This window comes from Tasmannia lanceolata, unplaced genomic scaffold (genome assembly GCF_043159265.1).
Source record: "Tasmannia lanceolata isolate RefF3 unplaced genomic scaffold, GAP_Taslan_0.1 ptg000007l, whole genome shotgun sequence".
NCBI classification, from domain to species: domain Eukaryota; kingdom Viridiplantae; phylum Streptophyta; class Magnoliopsida; order Canellales; family Winteraceae; genus Tasmannia; species Tasmannia lanceolata.
Window position 1 is genome coordinate 2836644 of NW_027518684.1, and position 13399 is coordinate 2850042.

The window sequence follows — 13399 nt, forward strand, 5'->3', positions numbered from 1 at the left end:
GTTCTCCATTGTAGTTCTTGCCTTCTTTCTTTCATTACAATGTGCTGATGCTTTTCACACAACGAAGGACACTTATAATAATGGGCACAAGCGATTGAGGCTTGATTGGCAAGTAATCAAGCTTGGCAATTTTCAATTCAAGTGGAGAAAAATCCTCAGTTCTAGTACTAAAAAGTTTCTAGTTAAAGCAGACATTTTATCTGGTTTCCTGCTGTGTTCTATTTTTTTGGTAGGCTTGGATTGGTAATTGTATTACTATTAGTTATGATTGAGAATTGTATTATTGCATAACTTCAATTCAAGAGCTGTTACAGAGACACACAGGTCAATTAAGGGGTTTTCCCCTTCTTTTTGGGGAGAGAGAGAGAGAGAGTGTGTTGAAATCTTAGCTCTACCTTGAGATCTAAATACACACACACTCCCTCTTCTCTCCTCTCTTTTATTTTTAAAAAGATAAACATTAATTAAATAAGGGATTTGGTAGGGACCATCGCAGAAGGCATTTCACGGGCCGGCTGTTGCATGAGAGAGCGCAAAATGCCTTGTGCTATGGTCCCTAGCAAATCACATTAAATAAAAGATGATTACAAGTGAAGGTGGGGCAGACTCCCCCATATGTAAGTTAGCTCTGGAAGCTCTTGATTTGTCAAGGCGATCAGTCTAATTGTTGGCCCGTCTCTATCTCATCCGATAGACTGACTAATCTCCATTAATTCATTTGACTCACAAGGATGAATCACTTTCAATTTCCAACCTCTCCTCCATCTGATTAATGATGATAAACAATCTCCGGTGGAGGGCTCGCAGTGTATCCTGTAATCAATACCATTCGGTTGTGCTAGTACGCGGAACCTTGATATGGAAAAGGAGATGAACTCACTAAAATAGAAGATGAAGCCGAGAAGTGGATTCAATCTTTTCTTAAACAACACAACAAACTTCGACCTTAACTTCTGAGGAATAAACGTTCCTAGGAGGAGTTTGATGTTTTGTTACCCCATTAGCCTTGGGAATGCTACCTTTCAAAATTGTGTCCCAATTCCTAGCAATGGCCTGAAAATGAATGTTATTGTAGAGCCCAAGAAATTACTGGGAATTTGATATTCTAAACCATCCGCTTCACAGATGAACCTTCACCTTCAAAAATATTGGAATTTCTCTCATTCCAAATAATCCATATCACATGTATAATATCCCCTCTTTCCTTGTGACCCAGAATTTGGAGAGTCCGTGCTCTCCATCGCACCTCATTTATATGGTGTGTGGGTGTGGAGTCCAGTATTTATCAAAAAGTACAGTGGGGCCCACGTTATATGATCATCTAAACAGTTCATTTGTTGGGCCACAACGTAACTAGGCTGCACCCTTTAAATCATTCTCATAGGATGATCCTAACCCCCGGTCTATAAAGGTTTCTATAATGTGCAGTCCCTCCACGGGTGGGAGCGTTAGGATCATCCTATAAAATGATTTAACGGGTGCAGCCTATTTACATTGTGGGCCAACAAATGAACGGTTTGGATCATCCTATGAGTGGGCCCTACTGTACCTTTTGAAAGATGCTGACCTTCAAACGTGGACACCATATAAAATCTCCATAAATTTAAACATAATTTTGAGTCCAATAATCAGTTTTGGACTCACAATCAGTTCTCAAAATCCAAAACAAACAGCGCCTTGAGTTCTTTAACTTGTGCTCAGAAAATGTTGACCTCCAAAGCACACCAGATGGATGGTTTGTCTTAGCATTCCTATTCAGAAACATCCAACTAGCTACTGCTTTATGTTCATAAATTTGGTTACATAATGAATGATAATGAAATCTTCGTATCAGCATTCTCCTCAGCATTTCAGAGCAGCAAAAAAAGGGCGGAATATAATTCAATGGAACAACTCTGCTTCATTCCAGAAAATCCGTTTTTTTCGCCCTCTTTGTTAGTGATTTAGCAAAACAGGCAGAACAGGCCTGAGGCAATAACACCATTCTGCGATTTTTTTTCCCCATTTCACCATCCTCCAAACAGTAGTTTAATCGTTACAAAAATAAAGACTGATTTTTTTAATGGTGAAAAATAAACACTGATGGCTTTTGTAAACCTCTCAATTTAAGATCTTCTGGGATGTTGGGCAATACAAAAATATGTTTTGAAGGGATTAATCAGAATCTAATAAGGCCCTCATTCCCAACAATCAACAAAGCTTTTCATCATAGTTTGAAAGGAAGTTTGCAACTTAACTCAGATTAGAAGTTGAGGCAAAACTGGCTACTAAATAAAAATTAAACATAAGGGTTGTAGTAATTCAACCTGATAAGTAAGACTTGGCTCGAGCGCCTCACAATTCCGGTTCTGGATAACTTAGACACTCTCTCAGATTCACTGTATAATGACCCGTCTCAGATACGCTCTTCCCTGGCAGCCCATCAGTTCGCAATATAATCTATGGAAAATTCTTCATTTTCCATTGTGGGTTGTGCTATGCGTCTGTATATTGCCTGAAAAGTTTGGCCCCCATTCCTCGCGACCTTCTGCCCTTCTTCAGTGGCAGAAGTTAAAAGCTTCACAACGGGATCTGCTTTGAGCTCTTCTTCTGAAACAGCTTCAAAGAGAGGGTGATCCTCCAAGCAAGACCTCATCCATTCTCCGAGCTCTTCGACATCTGTAATAGTATATATAATACCCCCGACTTCGAGTGTGTAAGCATACTCATCAAGGAGGTGCAAGCTTATCACTCGCCGCCTGTGGTTTTTCTCTTTGAAGTGAGGATCAGGGAACAAGAAAAACATCTTGGATAGCTGCCCCTTTTCAAAGAAATTGGGAATGTATTTCATGGAATTGGTGCGAACCACAGAGACATTTTCATACTGGCCTGGATGGGCCACCCTCAATGCCAAGATACGTTCTTTGACGTATTCTGTTACTTTATCTCTTAGTTCCATTCCGATCATTAAAGTATCGGGGAAGATAGTTGAGAGGCTGACAAGTAGGCCGCCGAAGCCACAACCGATGTCAGCAAAGCAGATTTTGGAATGGTTCTTGAGAGGAGTGGAAATATCATTTGGGTCACTGGTTTCTTCTGAGGGGAAGAAATGTCGGAAATGGTGAGAGTAATCGACATGTGAAGGGGTAATTGGGATGGGGAAGTGGGAGTCACTGAGGGGATTGCTGTGGGCTCGAGCTCTGTAGAAGCGTTTCCTGGGTAGACGAGCTGAGTTGTTTTTAGGCTCTGTTTTGTTATTCTTCGACATGGGAACTACAACAAAGGCCTCTTTTTGCAAGCCACTTAAATGCAACAGAGGCTATTACTGTATTCCACAATGTATGTGCAAATTTGACTGAATGTCAAATGCTTATAATCATCTTGCTCTATTAGATACCCTGTCCTATGCTGGGGTGTAATCTGATAACCTTCTTGAAGAAATGAAATGTATTAGCCAACAATGCAATCCAAACACAAACATAGAATGACTGAAAGCACCATTTAAAGAAGTCAACAGATAACATACAAAAGATTTAGCCTTTTTTCTAACATATCACATCATGTCATGTGCACACCAGATCTACCATAAACTGCAAGAAGCACAAATAAGGTGCTAGCATCTAGTAAATTTAAACAATGGCAACCCATTGCCCGGTGGGAAAGACCTGAAGACTGGAAGGGAGCAAAACAAAGACAATCTAGATCTGCCCCTCTCCTCTCCAGCCTCGAAAAAGGTCAACAATGGCAAGCCATTGCTAGGTGAACCATCCATGGTAAACAGGTTGGCAATAGTCATCAATTGTCATCTAGTTCGGTCTAAAGCCAAACATGAACTCCAATCCTAGCCTCCAACAAATAGATAAGGTGTCCAAATCTCAAGATCAGCTACTCACTCAAGTTTTATGACTACAACATTAATATATACTGCATGTTTAAATTTATACTGTCATTTCAAATGTAGTACCTGACCAAAATTGAAGCTAAATCAAGTGAGAACAGGTTCCATAATAATTTGATGCTGATATGGATCTAAAATAGACTGAATACCAGAACATGCTCCATTGGAACACAAACTAGCATACGAGCGAGAATTATGAATGAAACCTTGGGACTTTTTTTTTCGAACACTGCTAGGCCAGTTAGCAATAGAAAATAGCACAACATAAGAAAAGAGCACACAGGCCCTTTATATCTCGGGGATTTCGTCCCACACTTAACAAGGAAGAACACTGCTAGGCCAGCTAGCAATACAAAATAGCACAACAGAAGAAAAGAGCACATGGACCGACTATATCTCAGGACATAGTCGGTCCATGCGCTCCATTGGAACACAAACTAGCATACGAGAGAGAATTATGAATGAAACCTTGGGACTTTTTTTCGAACACTGCTAGGCCAGTTATCAATAGAAAATAGCACAACATAAGAAAAGAGCACACAGGCTGTTTATACCTCGAGGATTTCGCCCCACACTTAATAAGGAAGAACACTGATAGGACAGCTAGCAATACAAAATAGGACAACAGAAGAAAAGAGCACATGGACCGACTATATCTCGGGCATTTCGGTCCTCACTCTTAGATTGGTGGGACCAGCCCATAAATTAGCTAAACTATCACAACAAATGAAAGCTGATGATCCAAATAACATTGCATGGAAATACCCATTTTCAGCTGTTATAAATATGGCAAGATTCAAAATACCAACTTTCAAGGGAATACACTGTTTAACCAGGACCATACTTAATAGGAAACTCCTTTCGGGTCACTGTACACGCTTCCTATAGTCATACTTGTTTTTCCAAGTGTTTCAAAAAAAGAAATAGGAAACTGTTCTGATTATATAAGAAATCAGTGTGGCTTTTTTAGAGTTTCAACTTTCTACTTGATCATGCAGTATGTTTTGTCTTTTATCAAAAGATGATACAGGAACTACATAGAAGTTGAGAATCTTCCCATGTTTCTAGCACATGTGCAACGTGGGAATGCTAAGCAACTTTTGTACTAAAATAAGAATCTGGAAAAAAGGCGTGTTCTAAAAAAAAGTTCCCAGTGCTGGTCTTGAATCTCCATTGCAACCGTTCATTCCTTCATGGGTCTGTCTTTCTCTCTCATTGCCGATCCAAAAGTAACCGGTCCATTTTTCACAATTTTGGGTGTGTTTGGTTGCACAAAAGCCAGGGGGCTTGCCAGCTTGGGGATTTTGCTTGGCATTTGGGTGCCACATCAGCAAAATTCCTTGTTTGGTTGCCAATATAGCATTGAAATCCATGGTGACTCCCAAGGATGTCTTCTAGTTAATCATTGCATGTTTGCTTACGTGTCACCCTTGTCCCCTCCATGAAATTCAAGCCAAAATCAACAAAAAAGGTGGAATTTTGCTTGAATTTCTTGGGAATGGTGATCTCTCTCTCTCTCCTCTCTCTATATTCTCTCCATATTAGTAATGACAACCCCTACCCTACCACTATTCTCTAAGGTTGACAACCAAACACTACATACCATTATTCTCCAAGGTAAGTTCCAGGCAGGGGGGAAGCCAGGAAATTTACACTTGGGGGGCTGGATTTTTGTGTGTGTGTGTGGGTGTGGGTGAGGGGGTTACCATTACAGGCGTTCAGGAACGCCGGTACATGTGTTTTTCCTTTTACCAGCGTTTGTGAACGGCGGTAAAACCTTTTTCTTGGTTGTACTCACAAAAGGGATTTTGCAAGTCTTTTTTTTTTTTTTGGTGGGGGGGGGGGGCACCACCACGCTATATGTGACTCCGCCCCTGGTTCCAGGTTAACCCAATGCTTGTCTCCTCCCTATTAACTACTTACACCACTATTCTCCGAGGTCAATACCCACAACCAAACATAGCCTTAGATTCTCCTCCCCTAGACACTCTTCGTGCGCGTATAGTAATAGACGGATGGAGATCCCTGAGTTCCATTGGGGAATGGAAAATGAGGATATCTTTGACTAGATGAGCATCGTTGAGGAGGTTTTCCGAATCCAGAGAGTTCATCCATATCATCGGGTACCTTTGGCTACTTCTAGATTTCGAGGCGAGTACATGGTGACATAGCCTACTACATCGTCAACATCGTCAACGGGAGAATGGCGATCCTCTAATTTGGACATGGGAGGAGACGGGGAAGGTACTTGAGCTTGAGCCGATTCCATACTATTATTTGTATCTGGTGTGACAGAGGTCTAGGATCCATGAATATATTCCATCGCTATCACCACCAGTTCGAAATGTTGTCACTATGTCTACTCCTGTCATAGCGCCAATGAGATGAATTTGGTGTGGTATGCTTGACCATGATATGTGGAGATGTCCGACACTCCGACTCGATGCCCACCTCCACTTATGGCCGCTACCATTGATGCTGAGGATGACAGACATCCAGGGTATCATGATGCCATCGAGGAGACCATTATTCTAGAGCCAAACATAGATGGTGATGAGCTTGGGACTAGCACCGATGATGATGCTAGTGATGAGCCTATTGTTGGCGATGATGTTATGCTAGTGATGAGCCTAAGGAACTCTCGAAAGAGTGCCACCCTCATAGCATAGCACGAGTGGCGATATATTATGAGATACCTCTTGATCCGGAGCCAAAAGCCTCGAAACCAAGACGTACATCAAATAACTCAGAGTCGCCATCCATGGATAGGCCATGGAGCAAAAAACAAATGCTCTGTGCAATGGATAAAATCCAGAGATAACAAAGGTCCGTGCCTGTGACGAATGAGGAAGGTCCGAAGAGCACCCCCACCCGCCCGCACTCGGTCTCTTATGCCATTTTTATTATTTTCGAAGAATTTTGGGCTAAAATCATGTGAAATAGGAACAGGCATCCCTGAGAAAACATCTACCTAAGCATGCATGACCCAGGAATGGGCAAAGAAAGCAAATAAATCATAACCCATCACATCTAATCCTAACTCAACACATCTAAGAAAGCAATAAACAACCACATGCACAGCTACAGCTAAGCAGATAATCAAGATAAGATGAATAAATAAATGTTACAGCTAAACATGTGAATGGACAGATAAGCACAGCAGTAAACAACCACAGCAGTAGAATAAACACACTAGCATGCGAGCCTATGCAAGAGATAATGCTAAGAAAATAGTAATCAATCACATGCTAGAAAAGTAAGCAATCTAAAAGTAACACATAAGAAACCAAAGACAAACACACAATGAGCTAAAAGATGCAAGGAAAGAAAGGGATCGGAAAATCGACGGTATACGAGGACCAAAAACGGCAGGAAAAAAGAAAATGGGACATACGATAAGCTTAGAGAACGATTCTAAAGGAATCAAGCCCAGAGGCCCTAATCCGTTAAAGATTGGACGAGTCTCGCGGTCGTCATAGCCTATCGTTGGGCTCAGCGAGGACAATCCCTGTGAAGGGACTGCGCTACGTCGTCACCTATCCCAAAACTTGATAAAACGTCGAAAACCGATGAAAACCGGAAAACCACGATCAAAATTGAAAATGAAATGAAAAGAGGGCTCTGAGTGACCTGGCAATCACTTTCCTTGCCCATTTTTTAGTTTTTTAAATATTTTAGATTTTTTGCTTTAAAAGGTTTGAAAAGGTTTTATTTAAAAGGTTTGAAAGATTTATTTACAAAGTTTGACTGAACTTGGGATGTCGGTCCTAAGATGCCTACGTACCCTGTGGAAAGGGATCAAGCCAACGTAGTTCGAAACAGCTTTTCGAAATATATTCTTAATGTTTTTTAGGTTTTTTATTGTTTTTTGTTATTTGATTTTTATCCCTTTGATTGAAAGGGGGTTTTGGCTCAGGAGGTTTCCATCCGTTGTCGCCAAGACCCGACAATATGCGCTTCCAAAATTGATGGGATCCCGAAATGCAAAGAGAATCCCGAGGAACATGTGAAAAATGGACTCGAAGAAGGGAATGAATGAATCCCTAACCCTGTAAGAAATGATGACCTCAAAGAAGGGGAAACCCCTAAGCCCATGTAAGAAATGATGATCACGAAGAAGAGGAAACCCCTATGCCTCATGAGAGGTGAAGATAAGAAAAAAGACTTGAAGAGCAAAGGGGTGGCTCAAGAAACATTCCGTCATCGCCTTGACTCAAGAGGAAGTTCTCGAAAATCGATGGAAAGATCATATGCGTATGAAAATCCTGAACTCTAACGAAAACATGGATGACAAGAGGATGCAAATTAGGAGATGATGATATGAGTATTACCCCATTTCGATGATCACACTAGGATCATAGGCCGAAGAGACAAGACAACTTCGTGCAAACATCGAAATCGAATATTGCCAATATCAACAAATAAAGGCCGACATCTACACTCTAGCATCCTTATAAAGGTGCTACTATCTTTTCATATATTCAAAACCTAATGTCAATACCATTCTCGAATTACTCAATTCCAATCCCGAGTCTAAAATAAATAGTTTACAGAACACGGTTTATAGAATGACAAGCAAGGGTACCTATCACACACAGTGAATCTGCAAGGGTAATCAACCATGCTCATCCATTTCCTCTACATTAAAAAGAATTAAGTGAGGGGACAAGCAGTGAGCTACTGACATGGAATCTTTCATTTAACATTCCAAAACCACATAGAGAACCACTAAGATGGTTTTCAAAAAGCAAAGGAAATGGAACAACACATGTAAATCAACAAGATCTGACCACTCTATTTGCCTCTCCCTTTGTCCTCATACACTTTAATCTAAACATTTTTTAAATAGGGTAGAGGTTTTCAAAACGATTGAAGAGAGTAAACAATAGTCATGGTAGGAACACCTTCATTAAAATGGCAGAGTGCATTCATCAGCCCCTATAATCATCTTTGGAAATTGATATCAGTACACCCATATTTAGATATTTCCCCAACCCATCTTCAAGTTCACAGAGCCAAGGAAATGGTGCACACGGGCTCGAATTTTACATGAACGGAGTGAACATACAATCATTTCACATACTCAGAACTACCTAGCCAAGGAAGACAATTGTGCCTAGCCTCAAAATTCGACAGACTGAACGAGCATCATGAAAATTTTGATAAAGTAGGGACTATGCTGGGGTAAGAAAAATATACACCACTAGCAAATATTGGCACCCATGAAGCAATCAAACAGGAAGAACAGAGGATCAAGGAATTAGATGGAAAACACACAACCAAGCAAGACAATTAGCAATCACATAGAATGAATAGAAGGGAGATATGTTACCTGATTGCAGGGATCAAGAGCCGAGCGAGGGTCGCTTCTGCACCTCCCGAGATCCGTGAAAACGCCATGAAATTTCACCCAGCACCTGCAAATGGGGGGTCGGAAATGGTGCCGAGATTCGCAAATCCTTCTTTTTCTCTTCTGCAAGTTAAACCCAATTGATCTCTTCAGTCTCAATTTTCACCCATACCAGTGAAATTGGTGGTGGTTATAGATCCGATGGCGGAAGTTATGGCCGTAGCCTTGCTGGAGTTGGGGGAAGAAAATGATGAAGATGGGTTTCAAAGGTTTAAGAGGTAGAGATGAGATGTGGCTGTGAGATGGAGCTGGAAATTTCTGATCTAATCGAGGAGGGTTTGATGGAGATTGCAAGCTCGGTTGGAGGGGATGGGGAAAGAGAATAGAAGAGGGTTTTGATGGTAGTAGTGGCTGATGGTGGAAGTATGGGCTGTAATGGTGGTGTATGAAGGAAATGGGTTTGGATTTGATGAATGATGGGTGTAAAGGAGGTAGAATTAGAGGGTCTGATGTTGGAGGAAGGGTGTTGAAATGAAAATGAGATGAAGCTTGTGGAGGTAGGTGACGGTGTTCAGCTATGGTAGAAATGGGTTGAATAAACAGGGGATAGGTTCTAGGAATGGGTTTTGAAGAAATGGTGTTGGGCTGATAGTGAAATTGGTGGTGGCGGCTGAGGCTCGAGCCTCCTCTGCAAATCCCCTCTCTTCAAGGGTTTTCTCCCCTCTTCTTGATCTCTCTACTCTAGTCCTCTCTCTGTGATGGGTTCTAAAACCCTAAATGAGAAGCAATGGCTGTGGTGGTGGAAATGGTGAGGTAGATGAGTGATTGGCCGGAGACGGTGGCTCGTTGGAGGAGATGAGGACGGAGATGGTGGCCGTGGCTCCCTTCCTTAGTATGGCTGCAAAACGAGACCAGGAGAGAATCTGACTGTGGGATGGGACCCCCTCCTCTCAAACGAATCAGCTCCTCCTTATGCCCTAATTTGATGGAGTTTAAACTTTAGGGAAAATTACATTTACACCCTCTCTAGTTTCGACATATCCACTTCCACCCCTATTGCTCTGTTTCGTTCTCTTATTTTGAGAGAAATAGCAGCGTATGTAATTCTAGTAATTCGCCCGAGTGTGTTTGGTTGGAAATTTAAACAAAATGGGGTGTTTGACCGCTGTGAATTTCGGTCACTTGTCGGTGACGTGGCAGCTTCAAAACTCGCACGAGAAGTTTCACCAATTCGAAGAAATAAGGGAAGAAATTCTCGGCAAATTAATTTGGGAAATGTTATCAGCACTACTGTATTTTGATGAGGGCACTCTCACTTTATTAAAAGTACGGTGTGGCCCACGTCGTAGGATGATCCAAACCGTCCATTAGATGGACCACAGCCTAAATAGATTATACGCCAAAAGTTATTTATATAGGTTGATCCTAACCCTCCGATCTATAGAGGGTTAGGATCAACCCTCTAGCATTCAGATCAGAGGGTTAGGATCAACCTATGGAAATGAATTTTGGGGCACAACCTATTTAGGCTGTAGCCCATCTAATGGGCAGTTTGGATCATCCGCGGGCCATACCGTACTTTTCATAAACGAGAGTGCCCCCATCAAAATACAAATACGGTACTGTTGATAACATTTTCTTTTAATTTTTCTGTAATTGTCATAAGTTCATAACTTTTATGGGTAGTTTTTTTGGTAATTGTCATATTTTGTTTGTAATTTTCCTTCTTTATGACCATTTTTCGGTAATTTTTCATTTAAAACTTACCATTTCTATCGCAAATCTAATAAACCCTAACGATTACTATTTTTTTTCTACTTTTGTAGCCACCTTTTCACCCATTTACTTCTTCCAATCTTTGCATCAAGACGGGCCACAAGCCGAGCAAGTGGAATTGGCGAAGGTGGCTAGCAAATTCCTGTAAAAATAAAAAAAGGAAATGTTATCAGCACTACTGTATTTTGATGAGCGCACTCTTACTTTATTAAAAGTACTGTATGGACCGCACCATAGGATGATCCAAACCGTCCATTAGATGGGCCACAACCCATGTAGGTTGTGCCCCAAAAATCATTTCCGTAAGTTGATCCTAACCCTCCGATCTGAATGTTAGAGGGTTGATCCTAACCCTCTATGGATTGGACGGTTAGGATCAACCTATGGAAATAATTTTTGAAGCACAACCTATTTAGGTTGTGGCCCATCTAATGGACGGTTTGGATCATCCAATGGTGCGGGCCATACTATACTTTTAATAAAGTGAGAGTGCCCTCATCAAAATACAATAGTGCCAATAACATTTTCCAAAAAAAATCTCCCAAACCAACCAAACACCTTACGGGAGATTTGCTCTCAATCTCCTCTTTGACTGATTCCCTCTTGATTTACTTTCAATCTCCCTTTGACTTCTGCTTCTCCAAATCCTCCCAACATCTACCGGCATCCAAACAGAGCATATAGTTTAAAACGTGACAAATACACCCCTGTAGTTTCAATTTCTATAAGGTAGGCCCCCTCAGTTGACGGTTCGTCAACAGATTGAAGGGTTAGGATGATCTGATGGAGCTGATTTTTTGGGCACACCCTATCTATATCAGGACCCATCAAATGAACGCTTTAGATCATCCAAATAATGTGGGCCCATACCCGAATCCAAACACTACCAAAAAATCATCCAAATATTGTGGGCCCACATTATTTGGATGATCCAAAGCGTTCATTTGATGGGCCCTGACATAGATAGGGTGTGCCCAAAAAATCAGCTCCATCGGATCATCCTAACCCTTCAATCTATGGATGAACCTTCAACTAAGGGGGCCTACCTTAAACAAATTGAAACTACAGGGGTGTATTTGTCACGTTTTAAACTATAGGGGTGGAAGTGGATGTGTCAGAAACTAGAGGGGGTGTAAATGTAATTTTCCCTAAACTTTAAAAGGAGGAAATGATAAATTCGACCCCTCTTCTTCATCGGGACAGCCCCTCTTAATGTAATTTGTGACTACTCTTTACACACAACAGGGGGTGGCTCGAGAAGGAAAAAAGGGGTAGCATTCAATTCTTGTCTTTTTTTTTTGTTGCATATGGAACTGATATTGGCACACACATGTTTGATGTTTCACCCTCTGCTGATTTAAGCAGAAGAAAATGATATCAACACCACCATGTTTTGATATTTGTACTAACTCAGCTTGTCTTTTCTATGCTCTGGGAATGCAACAACCTTGGATAATCTTTTAAACACTAAAAGACAAGATGGGTTGATGCGAATACCGAAATATGATTGAGCTAGTATCATTGGAACTTGGGGGTTCAAGTAGGAGAGTGTCAATACCAAAAACTCAGGGGTATTTTATAATCTTTTTTTTTTTTTTTTCGTAAAAATGAAGGAAGATACTAAGGCAACTAAATGAAAGGACCTAATGGGGTTTGGGGGATCATCCGGATTTCAAAATACTTCAAAAATGATCTGCAAATGGGTACTTTCGGGTTCTTATAGCATTCAGGACTCGGCTCTTCGAGATTTATTTGACTTCGGCACTTCGACTCAACTTTGGGACTTTATTCAATTTCAGAAATTTATTTGATTTAGGGAAAAGGGTCCGATCAAGATGAGGTGTCTACAGTTTCATATAGTGGCATGCTTGTAATTTTTATCCTTTCTTGTGTCTTTAGTGGTCTTTTCCATTGGTAGGGGTAGTTTGGTTATTTTGGTGGTTAGTTGTCTATTTTTGTCATTTTAGCTAAAGTAAGGGCATAGTTATCTTTTACATTTTATGGGTAGCCTACAAAAGGCATTTCCCTCTCATTATGTGACAACTTCGATTTGAATTTGAAATCTAAAAAGGGAATCTCAGCCATGAGAATTTGGAGGGATATTTCTCCTAGCAAGGAGAAGGTTTTTCTTGTGTATTGCAAGCTGATTATCTCAGCTTTTCTTCTAATTCCTGCTATCTTAGCCTTGTAGATCAAGGTTTCTATCAAATTCTCTTAAATTTCGGTATCCCCTTGCCGAATCGAATCCATTTCCATTGGAGATCAACAGGAAGAAGTCTAGAAATTGAAGAATCTGCCTTGAAATTGCGGAATGTTGGAATTCTTGGAGAAATCGACGAATTGTGCTGCATCAAGATCACATGTAGAATGTAGCGTGTAGAGGATAATGTAAAATA

At 40.9% G+C, this 13399-nt stretch overlaps 1 protein-coding gene across 2 annotated transcripts; it reads right to left on the reverse strand.

Annotated features, from left to right (window-relative positions):
* Positions 1 to 2087: 2087 nt before the first annotated feature.
* On the reverse strand, positions 2088 to 10134 carry LOC143881425 (tRNA (guanine-N-7) methyltransferase). 2 transcript variants are annotated; one of them, XM_077384488.1, is made up of 2 exons: positions 9210 to 10134; positions 2088 to 3407 (listed from the first exon to the last, which is right to left on the reverse strand). In XM_077384488.1, the coding sequence occupies exon 2, from the start codon at positions 3245 to 3247 to the stop codon at positions 2423 to 2425; it is 825 nt and encodes a 274-aa protein (XP_077240603.1). In that variant the 5' UTR covers positions 3248 to 3407; positions 9210 to 10134; the 3' UTR covers positions 2088 to 2422. The 2 variants fall into 2 exon arrangements, with proteins under 2 accessions (XP_077240603.1, XP_077240604.1); XM_077384489.1 differs by having other exon boundaries at positions 2088 to 3410.
* Positions 10135 to 13399: the final 3265 nt, after the last annotated feature.